General features: G+C 39.6%; 1 protein-coding gene and 1 non-coding gene across 4 annotated transcripts in view; one reads left to right on the top strand and one right to left on the bottom strand.

The window, feature by feature from the left end:
• The window catches only part of ASAP1 (ArfGAP with SH3 domain, ankyrin repeat and PH domain 1), a 387469-nt gene that overhangs the window by 260270 nt on the left and 102338 nt on the right, over positions 1–24861 (top strand). For all 3 annotated transcript variants that reach the window (XM_058444654.1, XM_058444652.1, XM_058444653.1), the window contains 5 exons: positions 154–283; positions 1661–1746; positions 11909–11984; positions 13306–13392; positions 20713–20813. In XM_058444654.1, the coding sequence (XP_058300637.1) occupies positions 154–283; positions 1661–1746; positions 11909–11984; positions 13306–13392; positions 20713–20813 (480 nt within the window). The remainder of the gene's footprint in view (positions 1–153; positions 284–1660; positions 1747–11908; positions 11985–13305; positions 13393–20712; positions 20814–24861) is intronic.
• Positions 17827–17982, bottom strand: LOC116814011 (small nucleolar RNA SNORA12). Its single transcript, XR_004371117.1, has one exon. It is a non-coding gene; the product is annotated as a small nucleolar RNA SNORA12 (small nucleolar RNA).

Here is a 24861-nt window from a genome sequence, read left to right as displayed (position 1 = left end):
CTGACTCCCACCAGAGTGGTACAATTGATAAAACTGATGAACCTACATAGACACATCGTCACCCCAAATCCATAGTTTGTATTAGGGTCTACTGTTGGTATTGTACATGAGTGTATATTTTTTTTAAAATAATGACATTGGCTTTAATTACAGTACAAAAATTGAGAAAGAGAAAAGAGAGCACGCAAAACAACATGGAATGATCCGCACAGAGATAACAGGAGCTGAGATTGCGGAAGAAATGGAGAAGGAAAGGCGCCTCTTTCAGCTCCAAATGTGTGAAGTAAGAATGGACTTTTCCATCATTTGCCTAGAATTATAACAACTATGATCTTTTCCTGCTAGTCAGCAGTCTTTATGCTTAAAGGCAGACTGTGTTTGATTATTAGAGAGGAAACTGTTTCTTAAGGATTCTAATCTCCATTTTTCTCCAAGCCTTTTGGGAACCTGCCATTGCACTGTTGTCTCATATTTTGAGCCTTGGCCCTATGGGGCTGTTTAAGCCAAAACAGGATTCTTTGGTGAGAACCTTAATGTTGCTTGTGAGTGGTTGTGGGAGGAAAACATTGGTGAGGTAACACTGGTGAATATTAAGTTTTATTGGTGTGTGTTTAGAGCATGTTTTTTTAACCATATGTCCAGTTTGAATGAAAACTCAAATGAAGTTGTCAGTCGATTTCACGAAAAAATGCAACAAAAAGCATGCTGCCTTAAACTTAGAGCAGTGGTTCTCAAACTGAATTCCAATTGGACATGAACACTTCTTGACCTAGAAACCAACCTGTTCTGACACTGCTGTTGAGTAAGAGTTTCTTTTGCAGTTTTCAGAAAATAATAAAAGTGGAGAACTTTCTCAAATTTTTTTCCTCTCCTAGATTTTTTTCCCCTTTCCTTTTCCTTCCTTCCTCTCTCTCTCTTTCTTCCCTCCATCTCTTTCTCTTTCCCCCTTCCCCTTCTCCTTCCCCTTGCCCTCCCTCCCTTCCTCCGTTCCTTCCTTCCTTCCCTCTCTCTTTCCTTCTCGCTCACCTCTCTCTCTCTCTTTCTCTTTGTCTCTCTCTCTTTCTTTTTTCTGTTTCATAACCCTTTGGCTCCTTGAGTTTGTGTTCTCATGAACCTTTTCACACAATAAAAACAAGTGAGCAAGCAGCAAACTGTCAGTAGAAAATCTTGACCAGTACACACTACAAGTACACTACTGTGTTTAGTTACCTGAATAAATTAGTGGGTTATTCTTATTTTTATTCTTTAATTTTTGAGTAGTAAAAATTCTTTCTGATTCACCTCTTTTTCCTGAAGTTTAAATATCCTATGGTATATTATTTGATGAGAATGCTGTTCTATTTACTTTCTGCAAAAAACAATCTTTCAGGTTTTTGACCACATAAACTATACGTTTGAGATCCACTGCACCAAGGGGAAATAATAATTCTAGAATGTTTTGCTGTGTTTTATTTCTGCTTGTTGAGTAAACTAATCATAAAAGAATTTATAAAATGCTAACCCTCTAGTCAATTTGTTTTGAACACTTTGTGACTGCAAAATCAGCATTCTCTAAACTGTCTGAAGGACACCAAGGCTTGGTAACTTGTGCAGGTTCAGGGGTGATGTTAAGAGCCCTATCTGGAATTAATCAACATAAAACCCTGTTTTATTTTCACAGTATCTCATTAAAGTTAATGAAATCAAGACCAAAAAGGGTGTGGATCTGCTGCAGAATCTTATAAAGTATTACCATGCACAGTGCAAGTGAGTAGAATATTGCAAGCATTGTTATGAGCGCAATTACTGCCCCCTGTACCTCACTATTTGTCTTAATCCTCTTCATATCTTTTCTTCATCTCGTGATGAAATAAAGTGATATAATGACCTTTTTCAGATAAATGGATAAGAAATAGTGTCTTCCATCTTCAGTGTTTTATGCAAATCAGTAGCTCAAGTTAGGGCTTAAAAATACTGTCTTCCTTACAAGAAGACAAATACTTACAAATACTTCTTCCTAAATTTTATCGCCTGTGGAGCTCTTATTACAGATGCATGATCCCCTGCCACTAAAGAGTCCTTTCTGATGACCCCCTTCCCTGACTCTCTTACTTGGCATTTTGCCTTTTTTTTTTTTTTCCTTTGAGACAGAGTCTCACTCTGTTGCCAGGCTGGAGTGCAGTGGTGCAGTCTCAGCTCACTCTAATCTCCGCCTCCCAGGTTCAAGCAATTCTTCTGCCTCAGCCTCCCCAGTAGCTGGCATGACAGGCGCACACCACCACACCCAGATAATTTTTTTTTGTATTGTTAGTAGAGACAGGGTCTCATCATGTTGGCCAGGATGGCGTTGATCTTCTGACCTCGTGATCTGCCCGCCTTGGCCTATTATTGCACCATTTGCACCATGTATTTCCACCTGGAGTCTTCGGTTTTGTTTTGTTTCATCTAAATTAAGTGAATTTAAATAGTTTGGGCATTAAGAATACTTTGCATTTGTACATGAATTCCTATATAATTGGTGTTATATTTTGAGAGATATCCGTTGTTCTACACTGGCACCATTTTTGTTTGCCTATATTGCAGGGTTATCTTTTTATTATGTTTATGATTCTGTGGTGCCACATTTGCTTGTTTACTTATTGGGTTAACTTTCATGGGTTTTCTGGTAGAGTCTGTGTGTGAAGGTGTGCCAGCTACACATACAGACGCTAACAGAAAAGTAAAGTCTGTATTAGTTAAGTCTGTATTCGTTGATGGAAGTTATACAGAAAATAATGCAAGGACCTTCCAGAAGTGGAATGGACAGCTCTCATAAGCATAATAATGTAAAGGTCATTTAGACTAGATAAAATACTCTCAAAAAAGTTAAATTCATAATTTCCTTTGATGTTTCTTATTCTTTTCAATAGTTATATTTAGAAAGATACCTGTATTCAACTAAAACATTTAAGGAGGTCAGTGTTAATATTATGGCAAAAGCACAAAGCTTGGGTTAGACAAATTAGATGAGTCCACATTTTGGCTCTGCAGCTAGGTAACTATATTCTTAATCAGGTACTTCACTAAACTTCAGTATACTCACTTGTCAAGTTGGGTTACGGTTCTGTAGCAGCCACCTTAGGGTTTTTGTAAGGCTGTAAAAAGTGAAAAAGAGAATGCATATGGAGCGCTTAGCCCAGTGCCTGCAACCTTGTATGTGTTGACAGCTGTGATGATTCTAAGTGGCATTTAAAATTATTTATTTATATATTTTATTGTCTAGGATATTTCTCAAGGAAAACCTCTTTGATGATCAAATTGTTGTTTACATAAATTTGATGATGTTAACTTTTTTTCAAAGTAAATTCTACCTTATATAAGTGTCTTTCAAAAATAAAAATAATATATTGAAGTAGAAACAGTTTTCACCTTAAGTTTGTTTACTGAAGACCTGGATTAACTAACTTGCTTTTGGCTTTGTAGTGTGGTTGGGCAGTTACGAAACTTTGGCCTGTGTTGTAATGGTCCCTGATTTTAGTATTGGGTGGAATTTTTTTATCTTTCATCAAATTTAGTTTTCCTGGAAACATTTAATTCCTTTGAAAGTTTTAAAGAAATAAGTGAATCTCTCAGTCTCCTGAATTCTGCAATACTTTGGCAGCAAAACTGATTTCACCTGACTTTAGAAATCTATTTTCACGTTAAATTCTGTAAGTTTATAAAGAAGAGTTTGGCCTACACAAACAAGAGTTTTTCAAAATAGAAGATGCTTTGTAAAGTACCCGTATATTAGCCTTTGCTAGTAATGGTGATTCTAACTTCTATAGCTAATGCATCCTCCCTTTATTCTCTTATTTTTTGCTTTTTTCCTTTCCGCAAATATTTATTAGTCTTTTACCAAAGATCAGGTATTGTGCCCAGTTCTGGGATAGAGATAAAGCAAGGCTTTTCCCCTCAGGAGTTAATTGTCCAGGTATAGGAAGTAAGTCGGATCCATTATTAATCATAATGGGGCTGGACAGTGACAAGTAGCATGGAGCATCAAAAGGAAGAGAGACGGCTGGGCGCGGTGGCTCACGCCTGTAATCCCAGCACTTTGGGAGTCTGAGGCAGGTGGCTTATTAGATTACAGGAGTTCAACACCAGCCTGACCAACATGGCAAAACCCCGTTTCTACTCAAAGTACAAAATTAGCCAGGTGTGGTTTCGCATACCTGTAATCCCAGCTATTTGGGAGGCTGAAGCAGGAGAATCGCTTGAATCCAGGAGGCAGAGGTTGAAGTGAGCCGAGATCGCGCCATTGCACTCCAGCCTGGACAACAAGAGCAAAACTCCGTCTCAAAAGAAAAAAAAAACAGGAAGAGAGACACCTGACCAGGAGGACTGAGGAGAAGGTACTAGCACCTTGAAGGAAGTGGTGGGACTTGTCATTGAACTTGGTGGATAGCTAGGATTTTGTTACCAGTTTGCAATCTGGTAGAAGAATGTCCCCTAGGTCAGAGAGAGATCATCAGAAGAAAACCCTACACAGTAAAAACCTTGTAGGGAGAGAGATGTTCTAAGACATCAAGTAGTAGAACCATGTTATAAGGGGATTCAACTAAAAGTTACTCCACGGTTGAACCCGAAGAACTCTATCATAGCAAGAAGCCAGAGTCGTTTCCTTTATTCTTTTCTACTTCAGTCAGTTCCTCAAAACTCTTAATAGGCATATTGTGTGGACCTGTTAAGCATTCTGTACTTAGGTGTTTTTTTGTTTTGTTTTGTTTTTAAGATTTATTCTTCTCAGTACTTACTTCAGTTCCTAAAGTGATTTTCAGTACAAAGTCAGCTGGTACTCAACAGTGAATTTGCCCAGGTGATAATAGTCATGACACTTCAGTGTGGATGAAGCTACTACAATGGAGAAATAAATAAAGGGAGCAGAAAAGAAGGGCTTGTAACTGTTTCCAACCCATTTCAGCTCACTCACACTAATTACTGCTCAATTTCAGACACGAACATTGTCGGTAACATGCTGCTTTCCAAACAGACATATCCTCCAGTTCACCTGCTCCTTTTACCTCCTCACAAGTGTCGTTATGACCTGCAGAGTTAACAGCATTTATAAACATTGCTTTATTATCTGTCATTTTACAGATAATAACAATAATAGCTAACATTTACCGAGAGCTTATTTTCTAGGACCAATTATATAGGCCCTGCCTCTAAGTTCTTTACATGTGTTTTCTCATTTAATATTCCCAACACTCAAGAAATTGTAGCTCAGAAAGGATCAGTATTTTGCTCAAAGTCATATTCATTCATTTAATAAACGCTTAGTAAATGTGTCATAGCAGACAAAGTAAGCACAGGAAACCAAAGAAAAATATAAATTGGACTTCAAAATTAAAAACTTTTGTTCATGGAAGTATATTATCAAGAAAGTGAAAGACAACCCACAGAATAGGGGAAAATATTTACAAAACATTTTTCTGATAAGAGTCTGATATCCAGAATATATAAAAAAAACTCAACAACAGTCCAGGTGTGCTGGCTCACACCTATAATCCTAGCACTTTAGGAGGCCGAGGCAGGAGGATCACTTGAACCCAGAAGTTCGAGACCAGCCAGGGCAACACAGGGAGACCCTGTCTCTACAAAAAATAAAAATAAAAAATTACCCAGGTGTGGCGGTGCACGCCTATATTCCCAGCTACTTGGGAGGCCAAGGTGGGAGGATCGCTTGAGCCCAGGAGATCAACGCTGCAGTGAGCCATAATGACACCACTGTACTCCAGCCTAGGCAACAAAGCAAGACTCTGTATATTAAAAAAATTATACACACCCACACCCACACACACAAATGGCCAGAAAAACACGTGAAAAGGTGCTCAACATCATTAGTCAGTGATAAGTACAAATCAAAACCTCAATGAAATAGCACTTCACACCCACTGGGATTGTTGTAATTAAAACCAAAAAAATCTTGGTGAGGATGTGGGAAGAGTGCAACCAATGCATTGCCAGTAGGAATGTAAATGGTGCAACTTCTTTGGAAAACAGTTTGGGAATTTCTCAGAAAGTTAAACATAGAATTATTTAAATAAAAATGTGTACATCAATATTTATAACAGCATTATTTACAATAGACAAAACACGGAAACACCCAAATACCCATCAGCTGATAAAAGGTTAAACAAAATGTGGTATATCAAAATGCAACATTGTTCAGCCACAATGCTGAATGTGAATGAAATATTGATACATGTTACATATGGGTGAACATTTAAAACATTAATGCTAAGTGAAAGAAGCTAGACACACAAGATGGCATATGTTCACTAACCCAGCAGCTCTCTAAACCCCTTCATTTAGAGGATTTTATGGAGGTTTTATTACATAGGGATGATTGATTAAATCATTGGCTGTTGGTGATTGGCCCAATCTCCAGCCCCTCTGCCCTCCCGAGAGATGGGAGGAGGGGTGGGGCTGAAAGTTCTGAACCTTGTTGCATGGTTGGTTCTGTAATGAGACTAAAAAGAGATTCCATGAATTGTGTGTAATAGTGCGGTGACTGGTACAGAGTAAATACTGAGTTACATGTTAGCTTACATTACTGTTACTGTTATTTATTTTTGAAGATCTTGTTATGTTACAGTAATTTATAGAGGAAGTGGCTAAGAGATAAATGAGACATCCTCGAGGTAATTTTCCCTTCTATTTGGAAGATTTATGTGTTAAGTGTAGTGATAGGTTGTCAGAACTCACACATGTGCTTCACTTTCCAGCTAACAACACTTTTGTCTGTAGTAGCTCATCTGATGCTCCTTGAAACTCGAAAATGTCCACTTTGGAGATGAGCATGCTGTTATTCAGACAGGGTGAATAACTGCCCAAGGTTACCACGTATAGTAAGGTTTAGAGCCAAAATATAAAATATGATATGGTTTTGACTCCTAAGCCTTTTTTTTTGTTTTTGTTTTTTTTGGAGACGGAGTCTTGCCACTCTATCACCCAGGTGGGAGTACAGTGGCGCAATCTGTGCTCACTGCAACCTCCGCCTACTGGGTTCAAGCATCAAGCAATCCTCGTGCCTCAGCCTCCCAAGTAGCTGGGACTATAGGCTCATGCTGCCACGCCCAGCTAGTTGTTGTTTTTAGTAGAGACAGGGTTTTACCGTGTTGCCCAGGCTGGTCTCGAGCTCCTGAGCTCAGGCAATCTACCCATCTCAGCCTCCCAAAGTGTTAGGATTACAGGCGTGAGCCACCACACCTGGCCTTTTTTTTTTTTCTTTCTGTTTGAGTCAGAGTCTCACTCTGTCACCCAGCCTGGAGTGCAGTGGTACAGTCCTAGCTCACTGCAGCCTCAACCTCCTGGGTTCAAGAGATCCACCCACCTCAATCTCCCAAGTAGCTGGGACTACAGGCATGTACCACCACGCCTGGCTAATTTTTGTATTTTTTTGTAGAGACAGGGCTTCACCATGTTGCCTAGGCTGGTCTCAAACTCCTGGGCTCAAGCAATCCTCCTGCCTCAGCCCCCCCAAAGTGCTGGTATTACAGGCATGAGCCACGTGTGCAGTAGCCCTTGCATGTCCACTGAACTAGGACCAGCTAAAACAGAGAGAAGAGAGAAAGGAGGAACAGAGAAGCCACTGCCCTCTGTGGAATGTTTTGGCAGGTTGTGGTGGCTCTCTGTCCACCCTGTCCACAGCTGGAACTGTGACCCTCAAGGAGAAGAGAATGAAGCTCAGAGGGACAGTGCAGATGACAGCATGTCACCCTTTGCTTTTTATGGTGTCACTGATACATTGCTAATGACTGCCATGGTTATTTTATTCTCCTACAACTCATCCTCCTTTCCTGCTCCTATTTCTTTCCAAAACTAGAACTTGGCCCTCCCTAAAATGACTTTCTGCAAGGGGCTCGCCTCCGAATTGTTCATCCCAGACAAAATGTTGATTCTTTAATTTTGTTTTACCTGAGTAATACATGATATCCTTAAGAAAAAAATTAGAAACTGAAGTTACTTACATGATTACTAGATTCATGTATCTGGTTTGTTTTGTTTACAAAAATGGGATTATGCTACAGATTAAAGCAATTATTACATTGATTTTTCTTAGTCTCTGGGTATGTAACAGTCTGAATAATTGAAGCAGAAGGAAAGTAAATTTGTTTGGAGTCTTCAGCCTTGTAATTGGCAGGAATTTTCATTTTTATCAATGCCATTTCAAACTGAAACAGTTCCATCTTTCTCCCTAAAATTTATAAAGTGTTCTCCAGTATTTCTTTTGTGCTGTTCAAGTATTTGCTTATTCTTTATCTAGAGTGGTGTTGTCCAGTAGAACTTTCTGCTGTGGTGGAAATCTTCATATTCTTTACCATCTACGTGGTACCCATTGGCCACACGTGGCTACCAAGCACTTGAAATATGGCTTGTGAAACTTCAGGAACAGAATTTTTCATTTAATTTTTAATAGCCACATGTAACCAGTGGCTAGCATATTGGAAAACACAGATCTAGAGCATTCTCATTGAAACTCACCTTTAAAAAATAAAAAATTGGGAAGAGATTTAGTGTTCTCTTATTTTTAAAACATGTTTATTTCAATAGTTTTTGGAGTACAGGCGGTTTTTGGTTACATGGATAAGTTCTTTAGTGGTAATTTCTGGGATCTTGGTGTACCTGTCACCCAAGCAAAACTCGCATTTTTTTAAAGCATAATGATTAAATTCCCTTTATGTTGAAAGTGAAAATGAAATACCTTTTCAAAAATATCTACAAAGAATCTGTATCCCTCTGCAAAGGAAGCAGTTCCTTATATTATAAAATTATGCCGCTCCAGGGAAGAGAATGATTTCTTGAGCACATGCTAACTGCCCCACAGTTTGCTGGGTGGTTTCACATGTCCTGTCTGTATTATTTGCCCATTTACACATGAGCAAACTGAGGCCAAGAGAAGTTAAATGACTTGCCAGAACACAGATTCTTGGTCATAATCATCTGACCCCAAAGCCATTGCTTTTTCTGTTGTAAGAAGTCCTTACAACATCCATCTTAAATTTAAGTGCTCTACCTTCAAAACTTTTCTCCAGAAATCACTTAAGTGCAGTATCAGAGACCAAAACTGATTTTGCTATGATTAACTTTGTACCCATACTTTTAACTCCTGGGCATATATCCCTTCCTTGATGTAGAAGACGCTGGTTTCAGGTTAACACTTATGGATGGCCTGCTCTGTGCAGAACATTGCCAACCTCTCGAGGTCTGGCACTTAGGCCTGGGCACACATGCTCAATGAAGCCACTGCTTTGACTATCAGGTCTAGAGAATACTGCTTATGGGGTAGCAGCCGAGCTGAGTCTCGATAAAAGAGAGTTTGGCAGGCAGGTTGATAGGGTTTGGCTCCATGTCCCCACCCAAATCTCACCTTGAATTGTAATCTCCATAATCCCCATATGTCAAGGGCAGGACCAAGTGGAGTTAATTGAGTCATGGGGGCAGTTTCCCCCATGCTGTTCTCTTGATAATGAGTGAGTCTCATGGGATCTGATGGTTTTTTAAGTGTCTGGCATTTCTCCTGCTGGCTTATTCTCTCTCCTGCCGCCCTGTGAAGAGGTGACTTCTGCCATGGTTGTAAGTTTCCTGAGGCCTTCCTAGCCATGTGGAACTGTGAGTCAATTAAACCTCTTTTCTTTATACATTACTCAGTCTTGGGTATTTCTTCATAGCAACATGAGAACGTACTACTACACAGGTATAGAAGGGAAGGACATTCCAGGCAGAGGGAATAGCATATGCAAAGGGTGAAGTGGGGAAGGATGGATTGAAAAAGAACAAGCAACTAGAAATAATGTAGCATGGCTTGACTTTGGAGTTTTTAAGGGAAAATGGTAGGAGATAAAACTGAGACATATTCAAGGGTCAGAACATAAACTTTTAAAATTCTATACTGAGAATTTTAACTTCTATCGCTATAGGCAGTGCCGAAAACCCAAATGCTAGAAAATAATGGTTTAGGCCAGGCGCGGCGGCTCACACCTTTAATCTCAGCACTTCAGGAGACCAAGGAGGGCAGATAAGTTACTTGAGTCCAGGAGTTGGAGACCAGCCCAAGCAATGTGGCAAAACCTTATCTTTACAAAAATAAAAATTAGCCAGGCATGGTGGGGTTCCCTGTAGTCCCAGCTACTCAGAAGGCTGAGATGGGAAGATCACTCGAGCCCAGGAAGTCGAGGCTTCATTGAGCCACTGCACTCCAGTGTGGGTGATAGAGTGAGACCCTGCTGAGAGAGAGAGAGAGAGAGAGATGAGGCTTTACATGTGTTCATGTGTTTTTCAGTTAAATGGTTAACCGAAAGGCCCTTTTTTCCTCTCATCCCTGTTGCTGAAAAACTCTAAAGGTAGTATTTTTCTTCCTTATTTCAATATGGTTTCTGTGCCAAAGATGTCAGCCTTAAAAAATGTTGGAACTTGTAGGATTTCAGTAATCAGTCTGAAGGCCACTTCTAATAGTCTGTGTTATTGCCACTGAACACTGAATATACATATTAAGCTTAAAATATGTTTCTTAAGATATGCCTTAAGCTGGGCGCAGTGGCTCACACCCGTAATCCCAGCATTTTGGGAGGCCGAGGTGGGTGAATCACTTGAGGTCAGGAGTTCAAGACAAGCCTGATCATCTTGGTGAAACCCCATCTCTACTGAAAATACCAAAATTAGCCTGATGTGATGGCAGGCACCTGTAGTCCCAGCTCCCTGGGAGGCAGAGGTTTCAGTGAGCTGAGATCATGCCACTGCACTCCAGCCTGGGCAACAAAGCAAGAGTCCATCTCAAAAAAAAAAAAGATATGCCTTAAAATGTCTTCATATTGCTTCATTCAGTCTGCTTTGTGTTGGGGCCCACTGTGATAGGGAGGTGAGACAGTCCTCGTGCTCAAGGTCCTCATTGTTTGTAGGGAGACAGCAAAACAGATAGTGTTTTGAGAAATAATCTGCTGTGGGGACATGGTTAGAGAAACTTCCAATAGGGCAGAGAGAATTCTAAACACGTTTCCTGAGGTATATTGTGTATTTTTGTAAACTGATATCAGAGACTGGGTTCCTGAGTGGAAGTGTGCCACCTGAGACAAGAAATCTTCACTTGCTGGTAAAGAGCGTGGATCAGAATCTGGCAGACCTGGATCTGAATTCCATCAGCTCTGCTGCTTACTAGCAACTTGACCAAGTTTTATACATACTCTGTACCTCGGTTTTACAAATGGAGATGAGACTGAAGTGCTTTAATTCATTAGGGTTGTATACATGAAATCACTTGGGTAAAGTGTTTAGTGCAGTGCTGGGCATGTGCTAAATGCTCCACAGATATTCTTTTTATTTTTCAGGTGAAATCATGCAACCATGTGTTGTAGGATAAAGGTTTCCAAACCCGTTGGTATTATTGCTTTGAAATCTTGTGTTTCAAATATATTTTGGAACATAGGGATCTTTGAGGAACTGAATGAATTTTGACTTTTCTCCTGCCTTTTTCTGTAGTTCCATCATATTTCTCCTTATAGTGTCCAAATCAACCTCATGATATTCCACTGGTTAATGTGTCTTTCTCTCTCCTTCGAATTCAAATATGGTTTAACTAGGAGGAAATGTTCTATGTATAGATACATATGCACATTATGAAATCACCGTTTTGGGACTGCAACTGTAATTTCCAGTGTCCTTGTGATATCTTCTGTCACGTGTCAACTGGTAGCCATAATTTATTTGTTGGTACATCTTTATAAAATACCATAATTAGTTTTATAACTGTCTTGTATAGATAAATCCATAGAGAATGAGTATATATATACAGATAAGTGTATTTTCAGATTTTGTAGGTTATTAATAGTTCCTTTTCTTATTTCCACATAAGGAAACAAATATTCTTTTTTTTTTATACTGGTGGTAAATCTGATTTTTTTAATTGTAGTTTCTTTCAAGATGGCTTGAAAACGGCTGATAAGTTGAAACAGTACATTGAAAAACTGGCTGCTGATTTATATAATGTAAGTTCTTTATAAAATACATGCAATTTAACTTGCTTTCATGGATAAATATCAGTAAATTTGAAATCTGTATTAGAAAGGTGTTAAAAGCAGAAAAGATTAGATGATATGTCTGTACAAACCTAGGGCAGATAACTCTTCAGTTTAAGTCAGAGAAGTCGTCAATGGTCAAATGCTCCAGAGTCCTTCTGAGGCCATAAGAGGAGCAGGGAGGGGAGTATATAGCCATCAGTTCCAGATGGCTCTGCATTTATGATTCATTTAGCATCACATTTGAGTGTTCCGTGGTCAGCAGTTGCAGAAAGAATGCATGATTGTGGAAGAATAAAAATTGACTCTGAATAGGCAGGTTTATAGAGTTTTTTGGGTTTTTGTTTGTTTGGGTTTTTTTTTTTTTTTTTTTTCCCCCCCAGACAGAGTCTCACTCTGTCGCCCAGGCTAGAGTACAGTGGCACGATCTCAGCTCACTGCAATCTCCGCCTTCTGGGCTCAAGCAGTTCTCGTGCCTCAGCCTTTTGGTAGAGAGATGGGGTTTCACTGTGTTGCCCAGACTAGTCTTAAACTCCTGAGCTCAAGTGATCCCACCCACCTTGGCCTCCCAAAGTGCTGGGATTACAAACGTGAGCCACCACGCCTTTCATTTATAAGGATTTTTTTTTTTTTTGCATGTTTTATATTATCTCTCTTTTTTTAGTGTCTAGGTCTAAATGTATATATTAGAAATGGTAAAATTGTTGCCCAAAAATCATTTGGTGGTAAATAAAAGCATATATATTATGAGTATGAGTAAATATCCTCACAGTTTTAGAATTACAAATAATGCCTTTTTTGTAACTAGTAAACATGGTTCAGGTTACAGTTAAGTCCCAAGTGGTTAAAAAAAGCAGCACCGATCCCTTGTCCCCATTTCATGCTGTGTAAACTTTGTTGTATGCATTGGCCCATTAGACTCCTGGTCATTCTTAGGATTCTTTCCTGGACCATTTAATCACATCATGGTATTTTCATTACCACCCTTTGAGAAACCAGAAGCAAATACTCTCAATGATATTTCTCAAGCTGTTTAGAATAGTACTTCAGAGTTAACTAGCTAGCTTAGATATGTTATTTAATAAGAATGCATGTTGCATTATTCACTAATTTCAAAACCCACTGCTACTTTTATAAGATGAGAAATATCAAAAATGAGACAGTGTAAAGGACTTTTAGTAAGAAAACCAACTATATAATAGAATTGTTTGATGAGTGGTATTTTTGGATAAATTAAACTCTGCCTATAAAAGTGTAAATGGTAAGTAATAGGAGTAATTTTTTTTCATAGATAAAACAGACCCAGGATGAAGAAAAGAAACAGCTAACTGCACTCCGAGACTTAATAAAATCCTCTCTTCAACTTGATCAGAAAGAAGTAAGTGGTTTACATGTTTACCACAGGACTAACAGTGTAAGTAAGGCTGCTTGTAATACCCTTTATGTTTCCTGATCTGCAAGACAGGCAGTGATATATAATATACAAGTATGTACTTACCATAAGCCCCATGTAGAAACTGTATTTTAGTTCCTTTTCCTTCCTTATAGGAAACATGTTCTGGTATCCAATTCCAGTCCATTTTTTTTTCTTTTTTCTTTACTTTTTTGAGACAGGGTCTCACTCTGTCACCCAGGCTAGAATGGGGTGGCGCAATTATGGCTCATTGCAGCCTTGACCTCAAGCATTCCTTCCACCTCAGCCTCCCGGGTAGCTGGGACTACAGGCACATGCCACCATGCCTGGATGATTTTTGTATTTTTTGTAGAGATGGAGTTCGACCATGTTGCCTTGGCTGGTCTTGAACTGCTGGACTCAAGCAATTCTCCCACCTCAGCCTCCCAAAATTCTGGGATTACAGACATGAGCCACTGTGCCCAGCCCCATGACTATAGATTTTCAATCCTAGTTTTGAAGACATGCACTTCGGTAGTGTATGCTGAAACATAGTCAGTACATTCTACAGCTGTTCTCTTCAGACCACTTCTGTCTTTCTGGGCAACCAAAACAGGCATGTCTCATTTGCCAGGGAAATACTTTGATACAGAATCCTACAGAAGCTTTGCCCCGCAATTAGGAAATCTGAGATGAGTTGGTCCTTGGATATTGAAAGAGTATAGAATGCATGGTAGAGGCTGGATGAATGCAGTACGGATCCTTAATTATAAATGTCATTTGTTCAAACATTTCATTAACACCTACTGTGTGCCAGGCACAGTTCTAGGTACTAAGATTTAGTCCCTTCCATATAGTAGCTCATTATCTAGTCAGCCATATGAACAATCCATCATGCCTGAAGTGGTATTGATACTATTAGAGATACATTGGAAGGTGACTGCAGCCAAAGACAGAAACCTAAAAGACCCAGAGATGGAAAATTCCCCAGCATATTCAAGGGGCTGCAGACATTTGGGGGCAGGATGGGTGGAGGAGTAAGAAATGCAGTTTCTGAGGTAAAAACTCAGACCTGACTATGGAGGACCTTGGGTGTTGCACTAAGGGACAATAGACTTCATGATAAGGATAAATTAAATAGTAAGCACCATTTGCTTTCTGGGAGAAATTAAAAGTTTGCCTGTTTTTGTTATGAAATTATTATGGGTTAAATTTAAGAGCAGTGGCTCATGTCTGTAATCCAAACATTTTGGGAGGCCAAGGTGGGAGGATCACTTGAGCCCAGGAGTTTGAGACCAGCCTAGGCAACAAAGTAAGACCCTGTCTCTACAAAAAATTCTGAAAAATTAGCCATGCATGGTGGCATGTGCCTATAGTCCCAGCTACTAGGGAAGCTGAGGAGGAAGAATCCCTTGAGCCCAGGAAGTGGAGGCTGCAGTAAGCTGTATTTGTGTCACTGTTCTCCAGCCTGGGCAGCAGAGCAAGACCCTGCCTCAAACAAACAAACAAAAAAAAAATTAAGAGCAATATTTAATAATAACATTAAATACAGCATTTTTATAGTCAGTTTTTAAATACTATTGTACAACAATAGCAAGTTCACTTATTTTAATTTCTAAAATTTCTGAAAGGGGTTTATGAGTCTAAAACAAAGCAACTCCCATAAAACATGGAAAGCCCTGCACTAGTGACACTAATCTTTTAAAGCAACCCTGAAGGTTTTCTTTATTGAGTGAATATTAGCCTCTATTTTTCTGGTTCTCCAAATCCAGTTTTTGTATATGCATTGGGGATTGGTCAAGTGAGAGAAGTCTATAGCACTGTAACATTAGGCATCTGCTAACCTGTGGAGTAGGCAGAGTGGCCAGGAACATCTATGTACACTAAGGCAGTTTCTGCATCCGTGTCATTCAGAGTCTCAGGCAGTGACTGCACCTGCGGTTTGAGGCCTCTGACTGTGATTTACAAGAACTTCCAAGTATTAGACCCCCAGTTGACTTCAGACTGAAACACAGATATGCCATACATGCCCTTTGAAGGTGCTTATTACTGACATATAAATCCTAGGAGAAACGTGGTCTCTTTGAATGATTTCTCAGTGTAAGAGCATTAAAAAGACCCAGGTAGAAGGGAGTATGGGGTGGTAGATTTCAGTCTTGGGAGAAAATTGGAGGTTTTTGGGGGTTTTTTTGTTTATTGTTGTTTTACTTACTGGTATGTAGTTAACCACTCCCTACCTTTGTTTTGTCACACAGTATTACCTCTTTCCCACATATGGAAGCTTTCTTGAAAAATAAAGAGGAGGACTATTACAACCCCTTTTTGTTTTGCATGGAGACTTAAGTATTCTGCTCATGCTAGCTAAAGAACAAAGTTGCATATAAGCCAAAGGAATGTGTACGTTATGAAATGCACATGATTTGATCTAACCCCACCCCAGATTAATAAATGATGAGTTTTCATTAGTACCTTGTCCACAGAGTTTTACAAGTAATAAATTGATCTTTCACAACATGCCTATTCGTTTCTCATGCTGTTTATCATCACTTATTGCAGAATATGTTCAGAAGGTAGTGATTTTTCATGACTGAGATTAAATGTGAGAGGAGACCATCCACAGAGAGTTCTGACCATGGTACTATTTGAAAAGAATGTCAAGTAATCTTAAAGATTAACTGAGGAATCAAAAACATGCAACAAATCATTTAGCCGCCTCACCCCCACTGGCTTCTAACTTGGCTCCATTAAAGGAAGTTCCAAGAATTTTAGTTGTAAATAGGATCCCTGGAATTTCAGTAAACTCATTCTTTTTTTCTATTAAGTTTTTATTGTCTTAGCAAATAAATGTTCTATGAAATTAAGCTTTTGTAATAGCTTAATCTACAAAAGAACTATTTGCTATATAACTGTTTTTAGAGTTGAAAGTAGGTTTTCGTTTTGGGTTTTTTGAGACGGAGTCTCTGTCGCCCAGACTGGAGTGCAGTGGTACAAATCTCGCTCACTGCAGCCTCTGCCTCCCAGGTTCAAGTGATTCTCATGCCTCAGCCTCCCGAGCAGCTGGGACAACAGGCATGCACCACCACGCCTGGCTAATTTTTACATTTTTAGTAGAGACGGGGATTTCACCATGTTGGCCAGGCTGGTCTTGAACTCCTCAAGTGATCTCAAGTGATCTGCCCACCTCAGCCTCCCAAAGTGCTGGGATTACAGGCATGAGCTACTGCGCCTGGCCTGAAAGTATTTTAAATGGTGATAAGTAATATTTAGGATATACAGAATTATTCCAAAAATTACACCTTTTTTGTTTGAATTCACTTATGGACTCTCTTAAAACCCCATCACATTATGGTTTGCAGGTTTGACAGATTCTGTGTTTCTGTTTTACTCATGTCACAGTATCTGTCATGTAGCCTGGTACCGGAAAACTATTCAAATACTTAGAAAAATGAAAGAGAAGGAATCTTTTGCCTACTCCATTCATACCTTGCATTAGAAATTTTAGGCTTCTGTAGTAGAGGTTTAGTTTTAAATTGGATACCGGAAACATTTATAGCCCCATTAAATCAATGAATGTATAATTGCTTGCACTTTTAAAAGATTTGAGACTCTGCCTCTTAATAATACATTTTATACATTAACAAGGTTTTCAAATAAGAAAGTGATTTGTCTGTACTGCTAATAGAGAATAGGAAATTTAAAAGATTTTAAGTTCATTGTTTATGTTTTATATTTTTGCCCAAATGAGTTTTTCTCTTTCCTGAATACATAGTTAATTTCTGTTACGCTATCAAAGGATTCAGAACCTATTTCATTCCTTCAGTTTGTGTCAGTTTTTAAATTGTTGTTAATGTTAATAAATGTCCAGTATCTACTTTCTCAGAAAAGAAAATCCTCTTTGCATTTGTCTAGAGTGCCCTGCTTAGCAAGCTGAATGGCCGTCATTTCTCAAAGTGCACAAGTAATAATTGGTGTGACTTTATTAAGCCATGAAACTCATTCATAGTTAATTCAGGATTGTTGATACTAAACTTCTGAAACATACTGCTTCCTTCCTGCTCAGTTTAATGAGGTCAAAGCCTGGAGTTTAGCCACTTTATTCATCTTTAAAAGCGTGTTAGTTTGATGTAAAGCAAGGCACATTCAATCCGAGGAGTTTGTTATTCAGAATTTAAGGTTTACTTAAGCTAGTAATAAATATATAAGGAACGTCTTTAATGATAAATTTGCAGAATATAATCATTTTTGTAAGTTGTTAGCATCTGAATTCTTGTTTAAAAGAAGTATTTTTATTTTTTAAACTTAGTGTTTTATTTTAAAGGTTAGCAAAGGTTAAGATTAGAGATACATGGTTGCTTGTTTTTGATTGAGTGCCTAGTAGTGAGACATCCATTATTGTTTTTGTTTTTGTTTTTTCCTGCCACATGTGGGAGCCATTCTCTGATAGAGGAAAGGCGTGAAAGGCTTGAGAGATATCTCATTGTCACAGGCCTTTGTCAGCTCCAGTATAATACATGTGGCAGTGTTAGGCCCATTTGAAAACTTAACAAATGTGCCAAAAAGAAAACTACCACGAGAGATACATAGTTTTAAAAAGCATTCTGACAGACCTAGGAATTATGTGGGCAGATGAAGAGAAGTCTAATTCCATAACAAGGGTTCCAAGGAAGAGGGTTGTGAGTGAGCACCAGTATACAAGGAGATTTTAGATTTTGTTTTTAATGTTTCTGGGAGATACAGATAGGGCAGAGATCCCTGACTCCAAATTCATAATTGAGTAATTTTCATGTGAGTTTGTTGTATTAAAGCAGAAAGTCCTGTGGATTTCTTTAATCCCTGCCCCTTGTTTTGTCGCATGCCTCAGTTCCCTGCAACCCGATCCATTTTTCTTCATTAGGATTATGAACACACTGCTGCCTCCCAAAAAACAACAACAACAACAACAAAAACCTGTTACTACTGTTGTTACTAGGGACTGTTGCTGGAGGTATTGGTCGGGGAAGGCTGCTCTTCTTGCTTGTCTGATATTTAGTACAGTCCCTCAGTCCTACCTCCATTTAGAAAGTGTGAAAATATCTATTAGGGAGGACTTAGTGAACCACATTACTATGGAATTCAAGGCTATAGGCCCTGATTAAAAGTGAACATTTGGGTCGGGCATGGTGCTCACACCTGTAATCCCGGCACCTTGGAAGGCCAAAGCAGGAGAACTGCTTGTGTCTAGGAGTTCAGGACCAGCCTGGGCAACATAGTGAAACCCCATCCTTACAAAAAAGCAAAAATTAGCCTGACATGGTAGCACACAACTGTAGTCACAGCTACTCAGAAGGCTGAGGCGAGACAGTCATTTCAGCTTGGGAAGTTCAGGCCACAGTGAGCTGTGGTCACACTATTGCATTCAGCCTGTGCAACAAAGCAAGACCCTATCTCAAAAATAAATATATACATATGTATTTTTTAAAAGGAAATATTTAGGGAGAATTTTGCAAGAAAATCCTAGATTCAAGTTCATGCCCCATGTCTCCCAAATGATTAATATTGTCCAATTAAATGTTTCATATGGAGGGAATCTGGCCAGTTATAAACAGAGAAATTATTCAAATAGAAAATAACTTAAGTTTGTAACCTCTTTAATGTGAGTCAGCTTGCCTGGTTAAGTGTACAGTAAGTTCCCAGTTACCTACACAATAGAGCAGGACAGTGATATGGTGAGAGTGTGAGCATCCATGTCAAAGCCAGGGCTTGTATTGTATACTCAGGGTCCTTAATTACCTGGCTTTTAGGAGGTATTCAGGACATGTTTTTGAACACAGTCTATCATGTGTAGAATAGCCCTACAAAGGTACATTGTCCTAGAGATTTTCCTTTGACTATTATATTAATTTTGCATCACTGAACATACATTACTTGGCCCAAAAGGATCCTGAGTGTCAGAAAGAAGCCATCCTGGCCTTAAAGGTATTTCGTACACAAGTCAGTAAATAGCCAGTGGTTGGTTCAGCTTACCTCGACACTATCACATTTCAGGTGTTGTTTATGAACTGGATATATTTAAGTTCTTTTCCCTTGGGGAAAAATTAAAAAGTCCTGCTACAATTTGTGGCTTAGATTTTCTGAATAATTAATTTTGGGTTTCACTGAGGTATTGATTCCCTATACATACACATTTGAGGTTTGTCAACCATTTTATCTTCATAAAATGTGTGTGTGCCTCACGTTCTTCTATTTAGCCATGTTTCTCTTCTCGCGCCATATGACCTAAAATAAAACCTGATAAATACAGACATTTAATTGTCCTGTCACCCAAAGTTTATCCTGAATCCAGAGGTGTATGTGTTTTCTGGTATTATCTTTACCGTGATATTTTCTGTGTACATTATATAAAATGCTTAAATTATGGATAACATTTTCAATGAAATTAACTATATTTTCAAATATTCTGCCTTTTTTCTCTGTTGCTTTTGCCCTTCCTGATCGAAGTCTAGGAGAGTAAGTCAATACTTTTTATGAGAATATATTGTCCTACTTGTGTGTCTAAAGACCATATTCTCATTCTGCAGTTCAACGTTGTTGATTTTATTTCTCACATTTTCATAATGTAATGGCTATTTCTGGTCATGCAGTCCTTAGAAACTATGGTTAAGTATCAGTGGAGTGCTAATACTAAATCAACCTTTTTTGCATCTGTGTTGTTGGTGTGGCCCTTGTCACCCTCCATGACATCATACACTTTTCACTGCTGTAGAATTGTCTTAATTTAAAAAATGTGGTTATAGGTATATTTTACAGAGCACTAATTACAAAACAAGAAACATAATAATTGTTAAAACCTCACTTAGAAGGTTCCCCTTTTATTTGGGGGTATATTGGCAGAATGTGTAAAGGGAGAAAGGTACAGTCTAAGGGAAGAACATGTTTGGGTTGCATGGACTTTATTTTCTGGTCCACTTCACTTTTTCCAGTCCCTCCTGTGTTTGCCTCTACTGCTAGTGTAAACTGGATTCAGTCTTATAGTAGTCTGTCTACCAGTGCATTGTGCTTGTTTGAATTCAGTTCAGAGTAGAGCTGGGTTTTGAACTAGAAATCAGAGACCCAGACCCCAGTTCTGCCTCGGACTTGCTTTGTGACTCTGGCAAGTGTTTAGCTGCCCTGTTTCCTCCTCTAAAATAAAGGCAAAGACCTGACAGCTCTTAAAGTTCCATAATTCCCTTAGACCCAGACCAGTGCCAAAGGCGGAATGGCAGAATAGAGTCAAGGATGTGAGAATTGTCTTTAGTTTTTGTTTAATCTATAGTTTTTCTTTCCTAGGATTCTCAGAGCCGGCAAGGAGGATACAGCATGCATCAGCTCCAGGGCAATAAGGAATATGGCAGTGAAAAGAAGGGGTACCTGCTAAAGAAAAGTGACGGGTATGTATGAGCCCAGCCCAGTGTCTCAGTGTGTGATTAACCTAGAAAATGTTTCCAGCCTCTCATATAGGGAAACACACTTAAAATTTTATAATACACTAGCTGCAGACCTTTAGCACACTGGTTTTCTTCAAGTAAGTCTGAGATTCAACCAACTCTCTTTAGAAGAAACTAATTGCTCTGTGGCCCCTAAATGGCACTTCTGTTTTGTAACGTGCAATTATAGGAAGGCAGCTACTGAGTAGCACGTGCAGCAGGCAAGTGCTGACCTCATACCCACCCACCTCTCTGCCTTTTTTTTTTTTTTTTTTTTTTTTTTTTTTTGAGACGGAGTCTTGCCCTGTCACCCTGTCACCCAGGCTGGAGTGCAGTGGCGCAATCTCAGCTCACTGCAAGCTACGCCTCCCGGGTTCACGCCATTCTCCTGCCTCAGCCTCCCAAGTAGCTGGGACTACAGGCGCCTGCCACCACGCTCAGCTAATTTTTTGTATTTTTGCTAGAGACGAGGTTTCACCATGTTTGCCAGGATGGTCTCAATCTTCTGACCTCGTGATCTGCCCATCTCGGCCTCCCAAAGTGCTGGGATTACAGACGTGAGCCACTGCGCCCGGCCCCTCTCCACTTTTATTCACTGCAGTTTTCTCTGCCTGGTTGCTCACCAGGCCACCAACCTTGGGTGTCACCCTTGACTCCTCTTTTGCCTCTTGTATTATAGCCAGTATGGCAAAAGCCCTTCCATTTGTAACTCTGAAAGTAATATACTCTTGCCATCCCCGCAGCCACTGCTCTAGGGTGAGCTGCTGCCATCTCTCCTGGAGTATTCAGCGGCCTCCTAACTGGTCTCTTTGTGTCACTCATTCTTCTTTTTCTGCAGTTCACCTTCACACAGCAGTTAGAGTGGTCTTTTAAAAATCATAAAGCACGGCTGGGCGCAGTGGCTCACACCTGTAATCCCAGCACTTTGGGAGGCCGAGGCGGGTGGATCACGAGGTCAGGAGATCGAGACCACCCTGGCTAACATGGTGAAACCCCATCTCTACTAAAAATACAAAGAATTAGCCGGGCATGGTGGTGGGCGCCTGTGGTCCCAGCTACTCGGGAGGCTGAGGCAGGAGAATGGCGTGAACCCTGGAGGCGGAGCTTGCAGTGAGCCAAGATCACACCACTGCACTCCAGCCAGGGCGACAGAGTGAGACAAAAAAAAAAAAAAAAATCATGAAGCACATGATGTCATTCGCCTGCTTAAAATACACCAGTGGCTTCCCTTTGCATATAGCATCTCAACCCTGCCTTCCTGTCCCACTTCATCTTGTTCCATTTTCTCCCCTGATCCTGCCACGTGAGGCTTCTTTTCTGTTGCTTAAATAAATGATTCTGCTTCACAGTAAGTGCATAAGTAGAATCTTCATTATCCCCTTTAATAATTGTCTTTTTGGAGGGAGGGGACAGGACCTTGCTCTGTCTTCCAGGCTGGAGTACAGTGGCACCATCACGGCTCACTACAACCTCCGAACTCCTGGGCACAAGCGATTCTACCACCTCAGCCTCCTGAGTAGCTGGGACTACAGGCACATGCCACCATGCCTGGCTAATTTTTTTTTTTTTTTTTAATATAGACAGGGTCCCCCTTTGTTGCGCAGGCTGGTCTTGAACTCCTGGCCTCAAAAAAATTCTCCCACCTTGGTCCCCCAAAGTATTGGGATTACAAGCATGACTCACTGTGCCTGGCCTATTGTCATTGTTTTGTTTTTTTTTTTTTTTAAAAAAAGAAAGCTCCTTGTTTTCTGATTACTTGTGGATATGTACTCCTTGGCTTAATCTGAGACATGTACATTTTTTATTGTAATTTGTTTGTTAAAATTATAAATGTTTCTCTTCCAAATTTCTGGGGTCATTGACTGTTTTGCTTATTATTCTACTCATGCATTCAACAAAGATATTTTGAGTCCTGCTGTATGTCTCGAACTCACTCTTCTAGGCCCTGAGAATACAGCATTGAACAAAAGAAAATCTGGCCCTGATAGAGCTGACATTCTAAGGAAGGAAAGAGACAAAAAATACTCAATATATGGTAGATCAGATGGTAATTAGTGCTATGGAGAAAGATCAAGCAAGAGATGCAGGTGGTGTGGGGGATGGGAGTGGTTCTTGCTGTTATACAGATGATTAGGGAAGACTTTATCGAGTTGATGTTTGAGCAAAGGAAGTGAGAGAAATCTACGCAGATACCTGGGAGAAGAGGGAGTAGTCAGGAGCATGCATCTCATGGTGACAAATACTTGAGAGTTCAGTGTAGCTAGAGTAGTGAGCAAGCCAGGAGGTCATAGGAGATAAGGTCAGAGGAACAGGGAACCACTCCGTGAGATGGGGAATCATTAGAGGGTTTTAAGCACAAGAGTGACATAATCCAACATGTTTTGAAGGGTTCTCTCTGACTACCAAGCAAAGCACAGTCATGGAGGGTGAAAGCACAGAAACAAGGAGACCAGTTAGAGGGAGGGCTGTATCAGAAACCTAGATGGGAGCTGATGGTGAGGCCAGGGGAACCGCAGAAGAGAGGGTAAGAAGTGGCCAATTGTGGATAATGGAGGCAGGGGCAGCAGGACTTGCTGATATGAGGTGTAGAGAAAGAAAATCATCCCTAGCCCAGCATCTGGCTCATTGTAGAATCAGTTAGCTTAATCCTGCTGTGAAAGTAAAAGGAGAAAAGAAATCCCAACTAACAATTCACAGATTTAAACTGGGCTCTAGAATAGTGACCAAATGCTAGTCCAAACTGCGTGAGATCAAGTGTACATACATTGTAAATTCTATAGTTTATCTTGCTGAAAAGCCTCAGGCTCAGCTCCTTGTTCTTCCCTGACCATCTGTGGTACAGACATCTCTTGGAAATGTGGTGACCTGTTGTTCTGTCATCAAACGGAAAGTTAATCTTGTGTTCCATTATGAGCAACAGTGTACTATTACGTATCTATTGAAGCAAAAGTATAAAAGTCATTTTTTAACACTACTCTCCTGAAATCACAATGATCTTCTTGAAATTAGAATTGCCTAATTCTAAGTGAAGCGGTTAAAATCTGTATATCCAAGGAAGATCAACAGTCTTTTTGTAAGTGTTGCGTAGTTCAAACCCTAAAGTGTTCAAGTAAATTATCTTGAGAGCACCTGTGTGTGTCTGCCACACACCCAGGTACCTGCTCACTCATCTCATTTGACATCTTTTACAGAGAGATTAAATAATTTGACTAAGATCATACAGACAGTAAGTATGAACACTCAAATTTGAACCTGGGTCTTCTGACTTAATGCCAGGGTATCTCCCCTTTGTTTTTCAAAGGGGCCACTGCTGCTGTTGATCACTCTAAGGATATGCAAGACATAAACTGGCACAAATTCACCCCCTTGACTTCTTCGTTCTTTTGTTCTTTTCCTTCATGTACTCATTCCACACACACAGTTGAAATACTCTAGTGTATGAAGCAGTCTGCTAGATGCTGGAGGTAAAACATAAATGAGATATGGTCCTCACCCTCACTTTGACTGCAGTCTGTTGGAAAGAGATACAGACAGAGCTGTTGGATCATAGAGTTGGAAAGGAGGTTGGAAGTCAGGCAGTCACCTCCTAATAATTGCACAGATAGCAAAGATGAGCACTAATAACTGGAGTTGCTTGTGACTTCTGTGGAAGAGTAAAAAATTGAAATGCTTATACATGAAAACAGACTCATTTGCAAACATTGACCACTGATATGTCCTGTGATTTTTCTCTGAAGTATTTTTTGCATTAGTAATTTTTGACCCTAGCTTTGGAATGCTCTTTATTAAAGGATTATTACACAATTTGAAAAACAATTTAAAATTTTAAAAAATAATTTTTTAGAACTTTATGGACCAGAGGCAATTATTGAGAGACAAAGGAGCAATTGCTTTATTATATTTTCTCATTATATGTATGAAGGTGGGCATTATTGTCTTTGTAATACAGAAAAGGAAAATGAGTCTCCAAGAGGTCAAGTAACATGAGCAAAGTCACACATAGCTAGAGATC

The sequence above is a fragment of the Hylobates moloch genome, unplaced genomic scaffold (genome assembly GCF_009828535.3).
Source record: "Hylobates moloch isolate HMO894 unplaced genomic scaffold, HMol_V3 SCAFFOLD_9, whole genome shotgun sequence".
Lineage (NCBI taxonomy): Eukaryota > Metazoa > Chordata > Mammalia > Primates > Hylobatidae > Hylobates > Hylobates moloch.
Note: the sequence above shows the minus strand (reverse complement) of the source record. Positions and strands in the feature narration are given on the sequence as shown.